The 22,504-nt window shown below is 37.1% G+C and overlaps 1 protein-coding gene across 2 annotated transcripts in view; it reads right to left on the bottom strand.

Annotated features, from left to right (window-relative positions):
* The window catches only part of STXBP4 (syntaxin binding protein 4), a 67,693-nt gene that overhangs the window by 33,290 nt on the left and 11,899 nt on the right, over positions 1-22,504 (bottom strand). For both annotated transcript variants that reach the window (XM_054083439.1, XM_009563925.2), the window contains 15 exons: positions 20,350-20,435; positions 19,754-19,883; positions 19,084-19,216; positions 16,879-16,985; positions 16,369-16,552; positions 15,246-15,324; positions 12,336-12,418; positions 11,744-11,840; positions 10,271-10,383; positions 9,512-9,598; positions 8,804-8,869; positions 3,106-3,282; positions 1,673-1,789; positions 1,097-1,146; positions 131-264 (listed from right to left, as the gene is read on the bottom strand). In XM_054083439.1, coding sequence (XP_053939414.1) covers positions 131-264; positions 1,097-1,146; positions 1,673-1,789; positions 3,106-3,282; positions 8,804-8,869; positions 9,512-9,598; positions 10,271-10,383; positions 11,744-11,840; positions 12,336-12,418; positions 15,246-15,324; positions 16,369-16,552; positions 16,879-16,985; positions 19,084-19,216; positions 19,754-19,883; positions 20,350-20,435 — 1,643 coding nt within the window. The remainder of the gene's footprint in view (positions 1-130; positions 265-1,096; positions 1,147-1,672; positions 1,790-3,105; positions 3,283-8,803; positions 8,870-9,511; positions 9,599-10,270; positions 10,384-11,743; positions 11,841-12,335; positions 12,419-15,245; positions 15,325-16,368; positions 16,553-16,878; positions 16,986-19,083; positions 19,217-19,753; positions 19,884-20,349; positions 20,436-22,504) is intronic.

Here is a 22,504-nt window from a genome sequence, read left to right as displayed (position 1 = left end):
AACTACTGAAACAGGCTACTCCCAGGTAGCAAGGAAGGTGCTAAAGCCACACCATCTGATGGAAGAAAGGCAATATTTACATGTGTGTATACATGGAGACACAAACACAAAGGTGCACGTGCTTACTCACAATCTACTTCCAGAATGGCACGGACAGACTTGGCAAGGTCTCTGGCTTCTGCTGCAAGAGCTGCTGTGACAGTAGGTCCAATTCTTCCCAACCGCGCAAGAAGTGCTTTAGTAGACAATGCTGTTCTTCTGTCACTAAGAGAACAAAAAATAGTGTTTATTTGTAGGATTGTAACAGAAATGGTTACTTTTACAACAGCAAACTTAAGTTTCTAGATTGGTTTTGGTTTCATTGTATGAACAAAAAAGGTTCATACTACTAAGTGCCGTGTTTGCCTCCGAAGCAGTTCTGTCTGTACAACAAACAACATTCACACCTCAAAATCCAGTGTCAAGAACTCAGTTGGTGTCAGGAAAGGAACTCCCTTAGAAGTAATTTCCATATTAGCTTTAAAGAGGGCAGACTGCTTTAAGGACCCCAATTTTTATCTTCTACACTGTTAGTGAGTCAGTTTGTCACATTAATTTTGTGTTTTGTACCTCAATCCATTTACTAAATAAATGTGTGAACTTTGTAATATGTGAAGCATCACTCTCGCGTATATCTTAAACGGATATACATGTTACCAATTTATTTATACACTGCTGGGTAATGATGACGCAAAATTGCTTGGGCAGACCTAAAAAATTATAATAAAATTATAACTCACTGTTAAGGTTCCTTGCAATTTTAACTAATCCTTAGCACGTTATAATTACTTTATGGAAACACCCAGACAATCATAGCTATGTAATTACTACCTGTTTTAATTTAATTCTGAGGTTTCTAATGAAGTTGTTTCCTGAAAGCCTGATTTATAATTCATGCCATTCCCTCTCCTCCAATAGAATGACACTCGGAAACTTACAGCAAAAAGTATAGGAAACCTCGAGCTACCAGGCAGGTTTCGGAGACTTTGAAAAAATAGTAGACTTTTAAGATATTAATATTGCCCTTACAATTCTAATAACTGTCCCATTTCATTACCTTAAAACGGCCGAGGAAGGAGAGTTGTCGGAAAGTATTTCATGCACAACCTGTTGGCGACAGTCAAGAAGTTAACAGTTTATAAATCAACAGAGTCAGAAAGTTAATACTTTATAATGTGATGTTCTGTTTGGCTGTGGCGGATTTGATTTGTAATTAAAGACTCTAATCTCTCCCAGCTAGAGGTGTAAAGTAAAAACCAAAATATCATAACCCCTTTAAATGAAATAAATGTAATAACATCGCTTTTTGAGTTTCATAACATTTAGAAATATTATCAAGCATTACTTTTCCCTGCCTTTTTCCTCTGGGGAATTTAATAGGGAATTGATATGAGTTTGTGAAAAATCAGGTGAAAAAATTACCTGGTCCATTTTATTTCTTTAGTGTATGGCAAAGCATAAATATTAAGAACATTCCTACATGGATCTGTACATTTATACACTATCTTTATTTCTAGAAATGGGAGGATCTCTGCAAACTACTCTATAGTCAGTTTACTACGTTTATGCCTCAGAAACACCAGCACAAAACTTTCCCAGACAAAGCACTGCTAGAAATAAAAGGCAAAGTTACCTCTACAAATTGTAGTAATTTTTCAGTAGCCACCTCAAAGGTTTTCCTAGCCGATTCGGATTTCCGCAGCTGGCAATCAAGAACAGTAACTCTCTTTCTCAAGTCTTGGATGTTATCCTGGGAGAGAGATTTTAAGGCTTTGAAACCAACCCCCACTTGTTGTCTTTATTTGAAGCAAACCGGCACACACATTTGTTCGTACACGCTGCACAAAGCAGCAGAATTACCATCACTCTGAATGCCAGAGACTCTATTGACTAAAACACCTTCCTTTGGTAACCTCATTGTCTGGTACCAGAGAAGGAGCTGGCAAGCCCTCGCACAGACTCTTCTCTTTTACACTAAACAGATTTTATACTACAGGGCGGGTACCTATTCAATACTGCTTCTTTTGGATAAGAAATGCAGAGAATCAAGTCTCAAATCAGATACTCACACAGAATTTCAGGAATTCAAGCGAGCATCTCAGAAACAAAACTCTAAGAAAGCAACCCCCACACTCTGAATTTCTTAAAATTTTGATATTTATTCAAATCCAAGAAAACACGTAGTGCTTAAAAAAGTCCTGACTTAAAAGATGGGGCATCGCACCCATATGTTCAGAAAGAAGAACTTCTAGGGTGTGACCCACCTCATCACACACACTCACAACGAGATGGGAAGGATGCTTCCTTCGAAGTTACGTGGAAGTCACTTCTTTGCAAGCTTGCACACCATAGCTCGGGTTTACTTTTTAAAACCTTGTAATATTGAATTAACTCTCACGATGAAATAGGCAACATTTCAGTAGGTTTTCTTCGTCAATTCAAATGCACATTCATTTTTTATGAGGAAAACAAGGCAACCACACAAACGTAACCTGCTTGCACTGCGTGTGGAAAATGGATCTGCAATTACATTCCTTAGTGTGTTTTGAAATGCCTCAATGGAGTTGAAGTGGTTTTAAAACATGAGGTTCAATTAAGAAAAAAATAGGTTTTCTTTGCAGGACACTATTAGCAGCATTTAAATAATTATCTTGATTAAACCTAAATTTACTTAACAACAGTGTAGGGGGTTTTTTTTGTTATTATTTGCCCAACAGAAACATAAACATGAAGGCCACTTTTACATCAATACAAAAAAGTATACAAATATATGTATAGTCTTTACAGACAATATATCTGCAGCACAGAAACCATTCCAGGCTTTAAGAGTTGAGATGTGCCACTGTGACCTGGGACCCACATATGCTTCCAGCCCAGAGATATCTGGATAAAGGAAGACTCACACACTTCACATTACCCCCTTCACCACGCATCATTCCAGTTATTGAATAATACAAGACAAACAGTGACCTACTTTAGAAAAGCAGATGAAAAGAACATGAAAACAAGATACATGACAACAGCAAGGAAACCATGGTAACTACGACCGGCGCCTGCTTTGCTTACTTTATTTTGGCCAGAATGATCACTGAGCTGAGCCTTCAGCTCTACAATTTCAGCTTCTAATAGGCAAATTACTTCTTCATAGTCCATCTCCATCCCACGAGCCTGCCTTTGTGCGGCTTCTGCAAGATGAATCCTGCTTCGCAGGCCTCTTGTCTCTTCTACAGCTGCTTTGGCTTCCTGGAGATGACAGAATTTAATTGAGAAGTTACAACTCCCGCTAACAAAGAAGGAGAGATTGAGCTCAGAAATTCTGCAGCTGGCATCAGGGCTGCCCTTCAATACTTATAGTTAGATGGTTGCATTGCTAATTTTTAAGCGTATAATGTGCAAACAATGGACAGGTATTTATAGAGAGAGATAATTTTACCAATAAATGAAATAACGAATGATATGATTACTGTAAGTCTAATTGCATGAAAGGTTTTATAGAAATGCATCTGATAGTGTAAATCTTCCCTATTGCTTCAATACTAAGAAAGCACTGAGGTGTCCCTGCCCATGGCAGGGGAGTTGGAACTGGATGGGCTTTAAGGTTCCTTCTGACCCCAATCATTCTATGATTCTCTGATTTTATATTATTTCATTTTATTATTATAACTGCCTGAATTCACACTCAATTTAGAGATTACACAGCATATAAATGGACTTCTAATGCAAGTATTCAGTCCACACTGCTCTCAAAATAAGTGGCTTTTATTTTTCTGCCTAGTTCCTGCTGTTATATCATTATCTTGTACTATCACAGAAGAGGGTTATATAAAATTTATATATAAATAATATATGGAAAACCGGAAATTAGAAACTGTTGGCTTTTAATTCAGCTAAAGTAATCCCTAACAGTTGTAAACTCTGATTTTGAGAAGGATATTGCTCAGTTCATTTTACTACTGAATATTCATTCAAATTAACTTTGATTCGTAAATTTTGAAAGTCAAACTAAAGGTCTGGACAACAGATAAGTTTACACTACGAAAAAACCAAACTGCCATCAAAAATGCAGTCATATAGGCTCACCGGCACAAAAACCAGTAAACTGCCTTTCCCTTTAGCTTTTAATTAATCTGTGGGAAAGTAAATTTATATGAATTTTCTGAATCATTAATTTTTTTTTTAAATACACAAATTCACAGAGCTAGAAATTCTTTGTACAACTCCTCAGCTAAGGATACTTAGATTTATCTCCTGTTTCTAGTCTACCTAGTATATCTTATTATTGTAACTCTGTCCTGGCTGGGAATGGAACTAAAGGGAAATGGGTAGAGGCAGAGGAGAGACACACTGTGAAGAATTACTCTAATAAGTAGGAAATAACCTCCTAGAAACCAGGCTTGAAATCACTGTTTTTGAAAATCTAAGTGACCAGTTCTTCCTATTTTTGTGGAAGAATGTCATATACTATTTCACAGGTGTCATAATACAAATGTCTAAAGAGGTCAGTTAAGTTTACAAAAGCAGATTCTATTATTTCCTAACTTGGAAGCATTTGTTCCCTGCAACCAATATCCTTCAAGTCAGGTTTTTCTATACTTCATCACGATGTTTCTTCTGTAATGTGATCTACGAAGCTCAGTTTCAGATGACTTTTTACCTGTACACTGTTAGTCTTAATAAACAATATATATATTTATTTCAGGCCATAGGTAAACTAATCTCCACAACACATACAGAGGGCATCATCTTCCACATATTTACATTGGTTTTGCAATATAATACCAATGTGGATGATTGCCAGGGACTTTCTGGTCTCTTAGAAAATAAAGTAGAAGGAATTGCACATGTAGCAAACAGCAACATCGTTAGTGAATACAGATGACACTGGAGGTTTCTGTTATAGGAACACAAGTGATAAGAGATACATTTAAATAACCTTTAATTTGAGAGCAAGTATGATTTTTAATTTCTTTTCCTTTTGGAAGCACAAAGCATTTGATGAGCCTGTTCTACCTGATGTTCACCTCCACCTGGAAACACAGCCTATTTGCAAGGATATTGCTGCGCATCTTTGCGATTTGACTGGTCCCTGCTGCTGCTGCCTGTTTGCAGAGCACTAAAGCAGTGCACGAGGCCACGACTGAAAGCCCACCAGAACAATCCACCCCTCCTCCTGCAAGCTGTTCAGTGCAGTTCTTTTTCCTAGAAACAATTCTGAGAGCACAGGGGCTCTCAAGCTATGAATTCACAGAGTTAGAAGTCAAAATTACTGCTGCTGTAGAGGGCATTTTCCTGCCACTGTAAGAAACACTGACTCAAGAGCAAGAAAAGTTGGGTCCTCCTGATACAGAGGCTGATTTGTAGCCTTCAGCAGCGATGGCATCCTTCAGGAATAGGCTGGAGGTGGGAAAAACTCTTGGAGACAAAGGCGAGAAGGTGTTCTGATGTTATGTTTGACTAATACAAATGAACAGAGAGGCCTTGACAAAGGGTGGCATCTTAAAAACACACACATGGGAATTATTTAAACAAACTGACATCAGAAAAGTAATGGAAAATTTGCTATATTGAAAAGGGAGTCTTTCATTTTGAAATAAGACCTCCTTGAGATAAAGGTTTAATCTCTTATAATCCAGAACTGCCTTTACACCTCCCTCTCTTTTTCAGAAACCCAATTGTTAAATATTAATTTCTCTGTAAGAGCAGACTAAGCATGACCAGATTTCAACAGTGAAGAACCTAAAGGAATAATTAACAAACAATGGATTCTTACATTACAATGAAACGATTATCCACACTCCAACTGAATTAGCAGAAGTTTCTGAGACACCAGAGCTGTTTGCTAGAGCAGGGAGGCACGAAGGAAACAACACCATCGGGTTTTCCTGTTCTACAGGTACCGAGGGTGGCACTGCAGGACAGGGTGGGTTCAATTGCTTGTATGAAAGAAGATGCCACAGAAATGGAACCTGCAGCTGCTGCTCTTTCATCTATAGAAATGCCTGATAGGACCATTTGTCCTGATCCAGTAGGAAGCCACCGCAGCAAATAAGAAACTGCAGGCTGGAGGAGACAAACCAAATCCTTACAGAAGCAGTTTCAAGGCACAGGTTTCTTTCAAAGCCAGGTTCTACTCCTTCCTTGGATAAATTCAAGTGTTAGGAGGAGGTTTTATCCAAATAATATTCCAGTCTCCACAAACACTGGAACAAAGGTGTTCTTTTAAATTACATGAAAAATTGTAGTTACAACTCAAGTATGCTTATTCATTAATTTTATAAAAATTGTATGCTGAAAACATCCTTTACAAGAACTTTGAGTATTTTTACTATTTATTAAAATAAAAAGGCAAATGAAATAAAAATAAATGCAGTAATTCTTTCAGGCAGGGTGAAATAAATTATATACTGCTTCCAAAATAGCAGCTGTTTGAGTACTAGTCTTCCGAGCACCTCTTTTTTCCCTTAAAAACGTAAGCATAAAATAGTAAATCTTAGCCCTATGACATACAAACCCAGCAGGATGGGACACCACAAACAGTATCCTGTCTTCCTAACATTTCCCATGAAGCTGAGGTGCTTCAGCTGACAACAACTGCCTAAGAGAAGCTCTGGTAAAGAAGAGCTCGTTCAGGTTGGTCTGACCCAGGACCTTCGGGCAGCACAAGACAAAGTCAAACCCATCCAGGAGGTCAGAAGATATCACTATGAATTTCACGTTCATGGTGTTGACAAGACTTCTGGTGCTCATATATATACCACAATTGCATAGTAAGAATATATCAATTAATACATTTTAATTGTCATAGACCAATATTAGAAAAATAGTTACTATCTTTTCAAATGTAGCAGTATTTCTAATCTTAAGAGTTTGTTTATCCTGTTAGCTAGCGATTCAAGTGCTGTTTAATGAATCAGCGCTAACAAAACATGTTCATTAACCGGAATACTTGTATGCCTGTCCTAATTAAGCTGTAATCTGTGATTCACAATTAGTAGACAATAGAAATACCACGAAGGATACTGCCATATATGAGTGGTAGCCTATACCCTCCTTTAAAATCTTGGGGTTTTTTTCAGAAAAGCAGTGATATAAAAAAGATGTTTATACAGTATTGAATTCTGAGTACCTTAAGCACATAGCAAAGCTGTTTTGGCCAGGCCATTAGGGCTCAGTAATGTACTCGTCAACCCATTTCACTAACTTTAGCTCAAGCAGGAATACATCACCATACATTAAATGGCAACTTGTACTGTTTGTAGCCTATTTTTGTAAACTTCATATCACCATGAATCTCAGCATCAACATTTGTTCTGAACTAAAGAAACATATGTAAAACACTTGAAAACGCACCAGGCATAAACAGAACTAAAATTTCCGTTAAAAGCCTACTTGTATCTCCTAAAATAGGTCCCACAGTGCTGTAATTACATATAATCTATTATTTCTCTTTCATTTCACTATATGGAACCTTTTCAACAGCAGTGACTTAAAATGCTTACTAGAAAATCTGAGTATCCCAGGAGGTTTGTGCTGCAAAGCCGACCTGCAGCACCACAGTGCTTCAGAGAAAAATAAAAGTGCAAGGACCTCGTCTGGTGGAATCTGGGCATTGCTGCCACTTAAAACCGTATTATCCATCCTTGTCCAAGTCTGCCTTCCCAAGAAAGGCAGGAATGTGAATTGAAACACTTGATGCCGAGGATCTGATGTCCCTGCTGTTTGCATTCTGGGCTTGTACTTTGGACTAGCTTGAGTGTAGACTGATAGACTGTGCACCCGCTCCAGCCTGGAGCAACAGCCTGCTCACCCAGAAGGGAATGGAAACACGAGGTGCACTACTGGAACGCACTTCCAGTTAAATGTTATCCAAAAAAAGCATCCAATTTATTTCCCTCTGTCCCACAGTGACAGGTGGCAACATCACAATATTAATGGAAAGTGGCTTTCAAGCAGTTCTCTTGCATTCAGGGAATAAAAGGTAATAATGAAGGTGCTGAAATCTACACATATGAGCAAAAGCATAACAATATTCTTAATGTAGCAGTACACTGAAAGGTTTTTATACTATACGTTGCATTTTCACACATGACATCTGATGGAACAGAGAGCCATGAGGAACTTACAAGGAATATGTGTAGCAGTGTAGGAGAGAAGAAGGGCTGACAGGGTGATGTTCAGTACATGCAGGCAACACGAAAGCTATTCAGGTTTGAATCCAGGCTTTAAATGACATGAGACTTAGATATAATTGGAAATTTCCTTTAAGAGACACAGGAAGGCTAAATTTCATAATAAACTCTGATTTCTCCTCTCGTAGTTATAGATAGTTATGGAGACAAAACCAAGACATAGCTCACAAAACACTAACATAATTTTCCTGCTAAATGTCAGGTCAAATTGTCAAGCATGTATATTTTTTTCTTACTTAAAACCCTGGCTGACACATAAAGTAGCTCATGTTGGGATGGTAAATTAGCCACACAGCAAAATCACTTCCAGAACACTTAAGACCAGAAAGGTACTACTACTACATTATATCCAACTTCTCTGATCCAGCTTGTCTTACAGGACCTACCTAATTCCAACAGCAGAAAGGTATTATTGCTCTAAAAACCTAAGGATCAATTTTCTCAATTTGTAGTAACAAAAGAACCACTTTGTGTTGAAATCAGTGTGAAAGTATAGTCTGAGTGCTTCATTCTCTGTTCCATGAAAAAACAGTCCAAAAAGAGAATAATTGTATTTTTAAGAAAATTCAACGTACTTGCTTGACTATTTGTAGCTCCTCTGTTAACTGTTTCTGTAAATTCTCAGATTCAGACAATTTTTCCTGTTAAAAAGAAGAAATAATTAATAATCAGGTCTGAAAGAAAAGTAGGTTTTATTCCTAAAGCCCAATTAGCTCTTTCAAAATGACTGGTAGCGATACTTATCTTTTATCAATGTACTGACTGCCTTCTGTACAACTGCCACGTTTCTAGGCCACAACATATGTCTGTGGATGATGTTGTATAATCAGAGACATACATATTGAACAACGTTCTGGTAGAAATAATAAATAATCAACAGCTTTTATAAAACCTGTGAAAACTCCATGTTTTAAATCTCTAGGAGCTAGTTTTTCAGAGAGTTCATTGAAAGTGTTTGTATCTTGTGCATCGGAGCATTATTTACTGCATGTTTCTGTGATATCAGTAAAACACTAAGTCTGCTGTTAATGAGCAGAATAAAGACATTTTTGTGGCTTTAATAGATTGCTGTACAACCTAATATTCACATCAGTTTTCAACATTGTACGTTTGATGATCCTTGGACTCACCTACTCCCACCGGAAGCCTGTAGATTTACTCTGCGTTTTTATTTATTCATCAAAAATTGCACATAAAATTCAAAGGAAAATCAGTAAGTTACTATATACACAAAATGATATTATTCTCTTTAATAATTTAAAGCGAATAAAACTAAGTATTACCTTTAATTTGGTCATTTCTTTTAAAGCTTCAATCCTTTCTTTTTTAAGTCTCTCCATGTCATGGTCCAAAGAATCACAGGTTACTAACTGTGCATATAAACAGGTGAGGTTAGACTACACTGCTAACCGCATTTTTCATAATCTCCAACATCTTATCTTAAAAGGCCTTGTTAAGAAAATGAGAGGATAATCTTAATTTTAAAACCATCTGAAGCTCTGAAAATATTAAAAACGTTCAAGAGACTTCTGACTAACTGATCTTCCAAAGAAACAGTTACTTTTCCTGTTAAACAAGATTAATAAAAATATTTTTCAAGTACCGAGAATACAACACTAACAGCCGCTATCTTCTTCAATATTTTAAATAATATATAATCTTATTTTAGTATCCCTATGCTGTAAATGCTCTTTCTAAAAGTCACCTCTAGAACACAGTGATTTTCATTGTAGCAGGAGTTCAACTCACTGGGGCTGATAATTGTTTATCACTCGCACAGGCAGTAGCAATACGTATGCCATTAAGAATCCCCAGTAAATCACTGTTGTCCATACTTATAACAAATCACAACATCATTACGTAAATTGCTTTCTGCAAAGTAGGTTACTTTAAAAAGCTCACAGAAAGTAGGTTATCTTAAAGAACACCGAGATACGGAGCTGTTCTAAACATCTGTCCAATATTTGGAGTGATCTTACATAAAATAAGCCCTCCAACGATCTCCTCCCAACGGTTAAACACCAGGCAGGCACACCCTTTACCTGGGAATCCAGTAAGCTGGCGATTTCATTGACCCCAAACGCTGCAGGTCTTTGGCTGCCATCTGGGGCGTTCGCTTGCAGAGAGAACAGATTCCTTGAAGCTTCGACGAAATCTAAAACAAAGTTTAGATGTTATCGCTGTAGGCCACAAGCTCAGTTTAGCATCAGTGTCCCTAGCTGGAACGTGATGGCTGATACCACACTGGGTGGCTGTCCTTTGTCAATGCAGTGTCTGCACTCATGAAGTTTTCTAAAGGAAGAAGAATTCATCCACAATTTTGCCAGTCATCTCTCTGACAGAAATATTTGGCAAAGCTGGTAATAGTACAAACAGAAATGTTCAACGGGTCTTGGCATGAAAGGAAAAAAACAAAAGGCAGTGTGAAGTTCACCTTAAAGCACCCGGTTAGAGATGCTCCACATCTGGCAGATCCCTGTGAGAAACTAGAAGCAATCCGCACACCTCTTACACTCCTGCCCTTCCCAGGGAATTGCCCTCACTAGCGGAGACACCGTGTCTCTGCAGGAAAAAGGAAACATTTGCTGCTTGCTCACAGCTCAGTTTCCTTCGCAGGTCCTTCAAACCCCCGGCAGAGATCTGGTAAAGCTGATGATGACTGAGTTGAACGCTTTAAATGCAAACAACACAGTACTGTGAATCAACACGACTTGGATTACCCATTTGCTTTGAATGCATACAAATGAATTCTGCTACCAAGATGAAAGGAAAGTAGAAATACAAAGATCAGTATGTTTACACCACATAAAATCCCACAGAAGATTCAGTACCTTTCTTGATAAGGTACTTGAAAATCCAGTGTCAGTTTAGATGCTTAAGTACAAGAAACCGCTTTTCATACAGTACTGTTTGATGCAGTTTTTCATAAAACTTTAGAGTTGAAATTTCCATCAGTTTTAGCATTGGAACTATCATACTTCCCTCAGCATATAAGAAATATTCTTAATTGTTAGTGTTGCCTCCCAAAATTGCCATAACCAACAGAAGCAACTCACTCCCATCAGAATTAGGTTTAGCTAGGAGAAGAATCATGATGGTCTCCATGAAAGTATCTTTCTATATGCAATACTCGAAACATTCTTGCTTCCCACAAACTAAACAAGTTAAATAATCAGTTTGTTGCTTCAAGAAGTCTCTTGAATACATCGATAGTCTTCCCAGTAATTTTTGGAACAGTGTCCTATTGTCATGGCAAAAATGTAGGAATTTGTGAGGAGAAAATCAAAACCTTCTCAAAGCTGCTCTTAATTAGATAAATCTGTGATTTGCTTTCCAATCATTAACTTTCAGAATTCCAAGCTTATTTTTATACAGTAGATAAGGTTCTTGCCTCAAAGTATCATTTTATTTGTAGAAGCAACCCAAGATTGACAGAAAATGTATTAATGGTTATTATCTCTCATTTCTATATCCCTACATGTCACTATTTTCCATGGTAATTAACAAATTATTACCTCCAAAAGACACTGTTCCTTTAGAATCTTTCTGAAGTTGCTGCCTTAGGGCTTGCTGCTGTTCATCTGTGGGCTGGATCCCAAGATAATTCAACGCCTGGAAGGAGAAAACTTATTTTGGAGAAAAAAAAAAAGAAAGGACCAGGGATAATGACTGCAGGGACATGGGGGAGTAATTAAAGAGCTATACTTCAAAGAGCCTTTGTATCATAGTACACTCTCACTGACAACACTTTTGTTCCAGAGACACTCTGTGACTTTTCCTTCTAATGGAAAGATGTTCAGATATTATTTAACCTTGAATACAGATGAGCGTAATAAGCAAACCCCTTTGTCCTTAATGACTGCCTTAAAAATCGTGAGGGATATTCAGATTCCCCAAAGGGTTAATCAGTAATTAGATTAACAAAACCAGTAATTTGCCTAATACATAAAATGAAATAGCGGCCTGCAACCTGAAAGAACTATCCAAATAGGAAATCTGGTGTATAATTTACCCCTTAATGTTTGTCAACTCAGAAATATGCTCCTGATGTTTTACATGCATCATGAAGGGGGAGAAAGGAACACTCCAAAGATTATGAGCATTTACCCTCTCCAGCTTTTCTGCTTTGAGACGGATAGTAGAGTTCCTTCCTTGCGGCTCATACTCATCATTCTGGCTGGAGGCAATAACTAAGAAGAAATAATTAAAATTAAATAACGACGTAACTGTAGCTGTGCTGTAAGAAAGCTGTAACTACTGCTTTGAAAAATTTGTTCTGAAGCTCTGCTCATCAATGAATGATGGGCTAAATATCCCTTGCCACAATTAAATGTTAATATTTAGATTGAATTATTTTTTTAAGAACCTAATTGTAATAAACAAAAGCTATGGGTATCAATCACTTAAACTTTTTTTTCCACATCATAAAGTGACAAGTAGCGAATTAGCAGAAAGAAACCAGGAATAACTTTGAGCAATTCATCAAGCATATGGCTTATACTTGTGGTATTTTCTCTTCTCTCAGAGATAACACAGTTACTCTGGAAACAGAAGGGGAAACACACTTGTGAATTCTGAGAAAGGCCTTCAAGACACCCTCGGCATAACCAACCCTTCCCCAAAGCACATCGGTGCTCTAGGAAACAGTGGAAAGAGAGGGGATGACCTGTTGCCAGCGAAGGGCTGTGTGGAGGTAGCTGAGCCCCAGCTGCAGCAGGCTCCTCAGTGCTGTTTCTGAGGAGGAACTCTTTTCCAAGAGCTACCATCCATTCAGCCATCGTTCACTACCCCCTCCTCTCCAGTCTTCATACTCAGAAATACAAGACGTTTGCATAATTTTAGCTGGTTGCATTAATAAATGATGGTGCATCTACTTTATACCCAACATACACAAATGATTAAGCTGAGGAAAGGAAAAGCAGCTAGCAGTGCTCAGCAGCCCGTCTGCAAGATTCCAGAATAATTGCTTTATTTTTTGATGTTTGTACTTCGTTTTAATGGAACTTGAGAAAAGCAGTCACAGCTCTCCCGTGTTTCAGACACCTTGGATACAAGACAAGCTGCAGCCTTTGGAAGCCTCTTATCACAGAGTAGGCAAGAGGGGCACTTAACTACCAATTTCTTTGCATTGTACATGTATGTAAGTAGAACAAATTCATCGACTAGTTTTTTGCAGAAGAAAATGGAATATTCATTTGTGTTGATGATATATAAACATAATTTAGATCTTACTTCATTATTTCATCTACGGATTAAAGAGGTACTGAAACCAAAACCAGCATTTGAAAATGAAAGTACTTTTGCAGTCTGAGATTCTCGCTAAAGGAACAGAAGGAATCACATGGAATTCTTTTTTCACACTGTATCTGTTTCCAAGCTCCAAGTCATTTACATTCTCTTTATATGCCAAAAGCATAAACCAAAACATCTTGAAAATCTTTGACACTAACACCTCTCACACGCTATATTAAATTCTGAAGACAGCGGGCTAGAACCTCAGCTGAATTGGCACACGTCCTCCCAACTCCGAATGAAAAAGCCTCATAGATGAGTTTGTGGAAGAGTTTCTCAAACTGATGCTGATTTTCCTTACAGCCTTTTTAAAAAAAATCACATTAGAGCTACTTTAAATTTTCAAGATTATCCTTGAAAGGTTGTCCTTGAACATGAGGGCAGGATGAGAGGAGCGGCAGCTTTGACCAAGGATGTGCTGATAAACAAAGCTAAAATGAGAAATGACAAGAAGCTGTACAAACTAGAGCTGAGAGCATTTCTGCTTCCCACTCTGCTAGTGACATTATTCAGATACATTAAGAGCCTGTGGCCTTCTTGTCTCTTCTTTAAGCAAAAGTGAAGCTCCTGTGTATTGCTTTATACTAACCAAGAGTCTCATACTCTGAATACATTAATAAACAACCTTTGTCTTGTTCCTGTAATTAAATTGTTGTGTTTTTCATGATCAATATGAAAAAGCCGTGATTGTTAAACTCCCAGTGCATTCAGTCCTACACACTTCCAGTTTCAGCGGTCCACACTCAGTCACAGCTCACCCTTCGAGGAGGGAAGCCAACCAGTCCCGTTTGCAATACAGAGATGGTTGGATTTAAAATTAGGCCACCTAATATGGGCCATAATAAATGCAGGTACAATGTAAATGATGTCAGTGGAGTGACGTCTAGACTGAATCACACCCTGTTTGTTTGTCCTTCCTCTTCTCAGTATATTGGAGGCCAAGCTGAGCAGCACGGGTTATGCTTACTTACCACTGCCTGAAGGAAAAGGATAGAGTTCAGGTCTCCATACAGAAACACAGAACAGAATCCATTCTATTACTGTGTCAGCTGAGACTCTCATGAGTACATTAGACTACTGCATTTTCACTGTTTCTAAATACAACGCCTATTTGTTTCCCAAAGGAATTGTTACAGTTGTTCAGTTTGGATTTGCTTCTGACCAAATTCTATATTTCTCCTTAGTCTTGTTTTCAAAATATATATTTAGAGATATGATCAAAGTGACCATTGTCAGTGTTTGAATGTCATGACCCTCAAAAATAAAGACATACATTCTACATTATTAACTGAAAAACTGTTAAAGAGCTCCTCATGTTCTTTCTGTCCTTCCAATATGCTGCCCTGATTTACAGAAAAAAAAAAGGAGAGCAGTATACATCCACACTTCATCAAATCAAGAAAGCACAGTTTCTATGGCAACCTAATCTTGATCTATATGTGAGCCTTCATTATCTGGTTTCTACTGAGTCTACTATCATTACTGCTGTATAGCAAATGTTGTGATCACTCGGTTTTGTTTGGTTTCAGCTATTTGTTAAAGACAAGGTAAGCTATATTTGACAGAACCTACTAAACAATCCATTGAGCTCAGTGCTTTATTTAGTATCACAATAATAGTGCAATATTCCTTTCTTTAAAGACTATCAAGTCTCATTATGTAGTATTTCCTGTACGACAGTTATTGAAGAGAAAAAGGTTGGTAGGGAATTAAATCAGCATTTACCAGAGGCAGATACATCAGTAGGACTGCTGTCTGCAGAAGTGAGAGGAGATTGTTCTCCTATCCTGACTCCAGTTTCCACCTATGAAAGAAAATCAGAAGTCATGAAATGCCACTTTTAAAGCTGATCAGAAGACAAACTTATTAATGTAAAAGTGAGGGAGATGAAGGAAGACCAGGGGAGAAAGCGGACTGGAAAGATCAAACCACTCCCAGGAGAAAATGGAAGGCGTGGGGGGTGGTGGGAAGGAATGTCATTCAAAAAACTTAGACCAGGGTCTCTTCAAAACCTGAGTTAGGTTTTAAATATCTTCAGAGATGAGGATAGCACAGCCTCCCTCGGCAACCTGCTTCAATGTTTACCTCTCTAACAAGAACAAAGAAGGGGCCAGAATTTTAAGTACAAACGTAAGAACAACTGAGAATCACCCTGTTCAATGTCGTGTTTGACACAGAACATTTTATTCTTCCTTGTTCAAAGACAAAACTTTATTTACTTTTAAAAGTGATAAACTGAAAATGTTTTTTAAAAAATTGAAATAACAGAGCAATTTAAAAATCCTTTTTATGGTCAACATTACTTCTTTAAAGTAATGGTGAGATGTAGGAAGTAAAATAACTGCTACACAGCCAAAAGAAAGGTGAAAGCCCAAACATTCTTCTAGGACTCCAATTTTTAAGCAAAAATCTCATCATGATGAAGGAAGTGTAACTTTGTAACTGGTGAGATTGCAGTGTACTCACACATGTAGTGATCAGAGCACTTTATCTCTGATATATGTAACTACATAGATCAAATTCTGCCACTTTACTCCCTAGACAAACAGCAAGGAGAACTTTGTATCTAAGAACAGTTAATACTTATTTTATTCGATTTGTTTTCTTACCACAAGCAAATAATATTCTTATTCCTCTCATCCCTATGCTTTACTCTACTGTTACACACCAGGATTTCTGGAAAAATCTTGATATTCAAAAGAACTAACACTGGGCAGGAAAAAAAGCCAGTTGTTTTCTTACTAGAATGGAAACTGCATTAAAACAATCCTATACTGGAATTCCAATAAAATCAGGAAAAACAACCATTTGCTCACTTTATTCTAAGAGGAGTAGTGAGTATACTCACAGTATTCGGACTGAACGTTGGAACAAGCTTCCCATTAGGAGGTGCAAGAGAACTAAGTATCGCAGCTTGGTGCTCTCCATATTCTGCAGAAGATGTTAAGAGGCTGGAAGGACGTTGCAGATTCTCTGAATAACTGGGAGTATTTTTTTGTCTAATAAAAGCTATTTCCCAAAAACCTTCACATCTAAAATTAAAAATTAAAAATTTTCAACACATCATATATTGAACTCTTTGTAAGATTATACATGTGTCTAGCAAAAATTATATTTTCCTAAACACTGTGTGTGATTCTGTGATTCTGTGAAAGTATCATAATTTTACAGGTGTAAAAGATGCATTTGAGTCTTCTTTGATGAAATAATATTGTAACCAAAAATTTCAAAAGAATATCATCCCTTGCATTTCCTCTAAGTACACGTGACAAGACATTTCACATTAATCTGATCATAAATATTGTATAATAAACTATTTTGGAGGGTTAGGGGTTGGCTGTTTGACAGTAACAGATACCTCATCTTTGTTCTGTTGATTATAGTCTTTGCCTCTTCATAGGAGACGCCAATCATTGACTCCTTGTTTATGGACACAAGTTGATCCCCAGGCTTCAATCGTCCATCCTAATGTAACAAATAAAAAACCAAACCCACAATTTTATATTTGCTAACGCTACAGGAAAAACTGCAGATTCACAGCACCTTGACATATTCCTCTGGATTTGTTAAGACTGGAATGTCTACACATTTGGCTTGAGAATCTTCAAGACATCAACAGTAGATCAAATGATCATTTAAACACCACGAGAGCAGTCATGGATCAAAACCACCATGAGATCTGATGCATCAAAGTTACACCAGACAAAATGGATCTTGGATATCGTGTAAAGAAGAAATTTGCACTCAGATACATATTTCTGTTAAAAAACCCAAACAATTACACCACTGACAGCAATTTTTCCAGAAAGGAGCACCAACCTATCTGATTACAGAAAGCTTCTTTAATAATTAATTCAGCTGTGAGCTGGATTAATTTGTATTTCAAAACTGAACATTCTTGGCTATACATGGGAGTCTTCAAGCATTTATTCGCCACATTCATCTTAATGAGAAAACCAGATTAGTTCATTAGGAATTCACCAGTCAAACCCACAATAGAAATAACGTTGTCAGCTTTGTGCTTGTGTTGAATTATTCATTGCAAACTTTCTCCCAGCACAGGAACATATCGCGTTTCTATCTCAGAGACTTAAAACATCCTAGGCTAGATTTCTCACTGAGATAAAGCTTTCTCTAGTCACATTTTAAAAGACCTCTCAACAATTTAACTAAAAATTCACATAATCCAACAATGGTTGTAGAGTTAGTGATGACATTTGTCTAATGTAATACACATGAAATTACACAACATAGCTGTGTTCTTTAGCTCTTAATCAATTAATCACAGAATCAATCTGACCATGTGAAACAAAATATGTACAGAAGACACATAAGAAATAAGTACAAAAACTTTTTAAGACCATATTTTACCTATTTAATACCCACATAACAATTCCAGCTGTGTTATTTCAAACCGATGATAGTACTTTAGTACATGTTTTGTCTCTTTAGTGTTTTGGTTTTGAGCAAAGAAGTTGGATTTTTTCCTATTTCTCCTGCATCCAGCTATTAAAAGAAATCCTCTTCAATGCTGCCCTCGCGTGGCAGCAGTTTAGCACATGCTGACTACTTGGCTTTCTCAAACAGGATAACCAATATTGGGAAATTATGCAGCATTATCTTGCTAATATTAGAACCTACCGCAAATTAATGTCTCAGTCTCACTCTGTCGACTATAAGAGTGATAGGCTTTAAATGTTTAAAATGAGAAAAATGGTTTAAAATCCACAACAAACCAGGAGAAAGCAAAAGAATGAGGACCATTCATCTACTCAAAGAAGCCCTGGAGAAACACTGCATTTTTTTCCTTCCATCTTGTGAATTAACCTTTATCTATAAAAATTCAGTCACAAATAGATGGTTTTGGGGCAAAACTCATTGCTTGTGAAATTAATTCATATCCTCTTGCTTGACAAGAGGCAAAAACTGGTTCTCTACACATCAAAATAACCATAACAACTCAGGATGCAAAAGGAGACAGTTGGATAAGCAGTTTTGTGCACTTGAACCAGACAGTTCTTCAGTTAATTATTTTTGAAACCCGACAAGCCCTCCTGGTTTATATATTGCATTCGTCATAAGTGAAAACAATAATCAGCACTGATTCATACATTTTATTAATAGTCTGCACGATCAGATTATTTTCTTTTCTAATTTGCCTACACAATGCTCTGCAGCTGCAAGGACCCATCTAAATTAAGTCTAAGGGAAAAATGATTTTCTGAATGTCCAAGAAAAAGAGATGGACTCTGTACCTCTGTCCATCCTTATTGATTTACCTTGCATCATGCAAACCCTTAAAGAAGTTGATTTCTTACATTCTCATATGTAAATCGGGGAATAAGACCCTCATTTACCTCAAATGAACTCATGAATAATTTTCATTACCATGTAACCATGCTATGGTGCAATGAGATAATTCCATCTAAAGAGAAAGCAAGGAGAAACACAAGCAGATTTTCTATCTTAGGTGTAACTGTTTATATAAAATACTGAAGGAGGTACTAAATGAAGGCAAAAATACAGGTGACTGAAGGAGGAGGGAAGGAAAAAAAGTCTTTACCTTATCACAATCCCCACCAGGGATAATTTCTTGAATATATACCAAAGGCCCTTCATTTCTGTCAATTCCTCCTACAACATTCAAACCTAGGCTTGTTCCTTTGCAAACAGATATAATCTGAAATGCACTATCCCTGCAAAGAGAGAGAAGTGTAGAATCACTTCACAGAACTAAAGACTCAACTGCTATCACAAATTGATTGATTTCACAAATGTGTATTACAGCAACAAACAGAAATAGCAGACGTTTAATCTCAATGTTCAAACCTTACACTACCTACTTACTACAAAAATCAGCAACTTCAGGTGTTACTTCCGGCAATTAGAAAGAGAATTCATACATTATTTTACAAGGCTAGAAGCTCCTCTCTACTGCACACACTAAATGCTTATGGGAGCACCAGGGTACAATTAAACCAGAAGTTTTAATTCATTAGGAGACAATGAGATTAAATTCAACCTGATCATTCTGCTTCTACCATGTAAGCCATAAATAAATGAGAAAAAATAACTTCTAAAACCCAAAAGTTTGCAATATCAACAGTATTATAAGCTACAGGATTAAAAGAAAAGTTGAACACCTAGTGCTCATCCCAAAATGTTCCTGACCAGCCACATAGAGCATTTTCTACAGCTCACGCAAGAGAGTTGCAGTCAGTTTCAGGAATTACTTTGTAAGCTTCGGAGATGGTGCCAGGGCAGAATTGTTTCTGCTGATGGTGGTGATATTATCCTTCGGATGCAACTGAGGACTCTGTGACCTTGAGGATGACCCAGAGGATGGGCTGTCTACGGATTTTGCTTGAAGAAAATAATGAAAAAAAAAAAAAGAAATTAAAAAGAGCACAAAATTTCAACTGCGGTAAGTTCAGCAGGACTATTTCCGTGTCAGAAAACAGACAGACTATAAGCAATCACACAATCAAAAGAAATAAGAAATCTTAAGCCCACACAGCTAAGAATTGCAAGACACCCAGGGCTGCAGGAATGATTCTTTAAAATTCAGCAAGTGATGATTTTTTTTTCAAACCGAGTGCAAACCACAAATCTCAACTGACTTCCCTAAAGAATAATCACTTATGCTACATAAAGGTTTCCTAATCAGGCAACAATTTACTGTAAGAGTTGGGAAAGCTGACACAAACCCCTCAAGTTACACCTTTAGACTACAAACAAGATGTTAAAGTCTAAGTCGACATAGGTTTTGTCTGACAACTGCAACTATTGTCCTTACAGGATCCCATCAGGCCAGGCAGCGATCTCTCACCGGCTAAGAGCTGCGTCGGAGAACTTCTTGCAGAGCTGGTGTCACTGTGAGAGCCATACTTATCCATCAGGTCTAGAAATTCTTTCCTGTGGCAATAAAAAGATTCCCTCCCATTAGGATTTGGTATTAGTTTAAATGCACCCATTGAAACTTGCTCCCACTGAACAGCAACTGGTCCTCAACTGGAAGAGGAAAGCCCTGTTGAGTGTTCAGAAGAGGCAAGAAGATGATGATATGCTACAGAAGGATGAGAATAGCAATAGATTGAATGAAACAGACTAGTGGTCAAAAAGCTTAATTATTACCTCTCTTTACCCTTTACCTTTCAAAACTGTAAAAACTTGCAATTCAAGTCAACTACAGATGATAAGACAATAGTTATTACTTCAGCCCAGAATGAGTTATTTATATTAGTAGGAAAAAGACAATATATATCTATTGCATACTCATATTTTTAAAGAATCTTTTTAATTCAACCACACTGAGCAAGAACCCAGAACTGGCATACAAAGCTGTGGCAGCTCCGAAGGGAGGATACAAGAAATATTTATTAATTATTCCAGTATGAGTAAACCAGATACAAATTCATAACTTCTATTTATCTTTCTCAGAAATTTGCAGTCTATTTCTATCGTGGTAGGCATCATCATGTATTAAATATCGCATGTACTTGGGCTGTGCTATCTTCTTAATGACAAAATCTTTTTAAGAAACCCCAGTAGATGACATAAAGGGCAATTTTTGGTCAAGTGTACTGTTGAAAAAAACAATACTAAAAAAAATATAAGCAGAAGTTCACTGCAGAAGCCAACCATATTGTAACAAACGAAGAAAAAAGTGGCGTGGATGTACACCCTATATTACATGCACTGAAGAGAAAACAAACCCTCTTCATTAATCTAATACTGAATGCAGTCTAATTTAATAAAAGGTTTATAATCTGAGCTATGATTACCTCAGTGATAACAGATTAAAAAATAAGTAATCTAGAATGATGTAAACCAGAAACGTCAGCAAATTAATACTATAGAATTAGAAAGAACGAACAAATTAAATGATTTGAGGGAGTGTAATTCCCAAGTAATTCCAGAGACTGTAGAGGGTTACTGAAATCTGCTGAATGCATTATTTTCTTTTAAAAAACGACAGCATTTATTGAATTGACACTAGATCCACGGTACACATAGGAACACAGTTAAGTGTAAAGCAAACTATCTTTTGGCACAGGAATGCAGAGTTACGAGAAATTAATTCACAGCTGTCTGAAGGAGGGACTGGATGCAGTGGGCAAACGCTGCCCAGGCCACTGGGCATTCCAGCAGAACAGGGAAAGGACTGATGGATTTTAATTATTCAAGGAGTTTAGAGAACTAGGTCAGTATGCTTTAGATAAAAGCAGATTAAGAGCAGACCTCATATATATCTAGCCAGTCTGAAAAAAAGGAGAGATCAGAGGCTACAGAGCGATTTAAATGTCTGTGAAATACGAAAAAAAATAAAGGAGCAGAAATAGGAAGCTTAACTCGGACAAAAGGCTAAAGGAATTTAGAGAAAAGTCCTTTATGGAGAGATTACTCTGTAAGTGGAACATCCAGGAAAGGCAAATCACTGCAGATTCTCTTGCAACGATTATCAAATATAGTTATCTGACAGCCATTGTCTCCAGAGATTTCAGTCCAAAGGGGACACAGACCTAGATCCCAGCACTTGCGATGATTCTCTGCCAATATTGGTTTAGATTCTTAACTTTAGACAGTAAGGATAAAGCAATATTTAACATAAATGTCCTTATAATGGATGTATTTCGGACTACCTGCTGCAGTGAACAGTTTAATCTACTTATTCAAACTAATTCAAAGCTCATTAAAGATTGAAAAGCAAACTTCTGAGGGGAACAATAAATAAATCTGCCTTTTTTTTTTTTTTGAGAAGGCAAGACCAGCTTAAATCACACAGTTCTGTGGCACCAGAGGTCTCATGAATTCCTCATTTTTTATTTTTAAAAAACGTGAGAAGTATTAAAAAATTATCACAGCAAATAATTTCTAATGGTATTAGCTGGTAACTCATCATCTCAATCCTCTTCATTAAACTGATATTTGCCTGAGCTTGCTACTTTAATTGATGCAAATGCTCTCATAATGAACTGGTATCA

The sequence above is a fragment of the Cuculus canorus genome, chromosome 18 (assembly GCF_017976375.1).
Source record: "Cuculus canorus isolate bCucCan1 chromosome 18, bCucCan1.pri, whole genome shotgun sequence".
NCBI classification, from domain to species: domain Eukaryota; kingdom Metazoa; phylum Chordata; class Aves; order Cuculiformes; family Cuculidae; genus Cuculus; species Cuculus canorus.
Note: the sequence above shows the minus strand (reverse complement) of the source record. Positions and strands in the feature narration are given on the sequence as shown.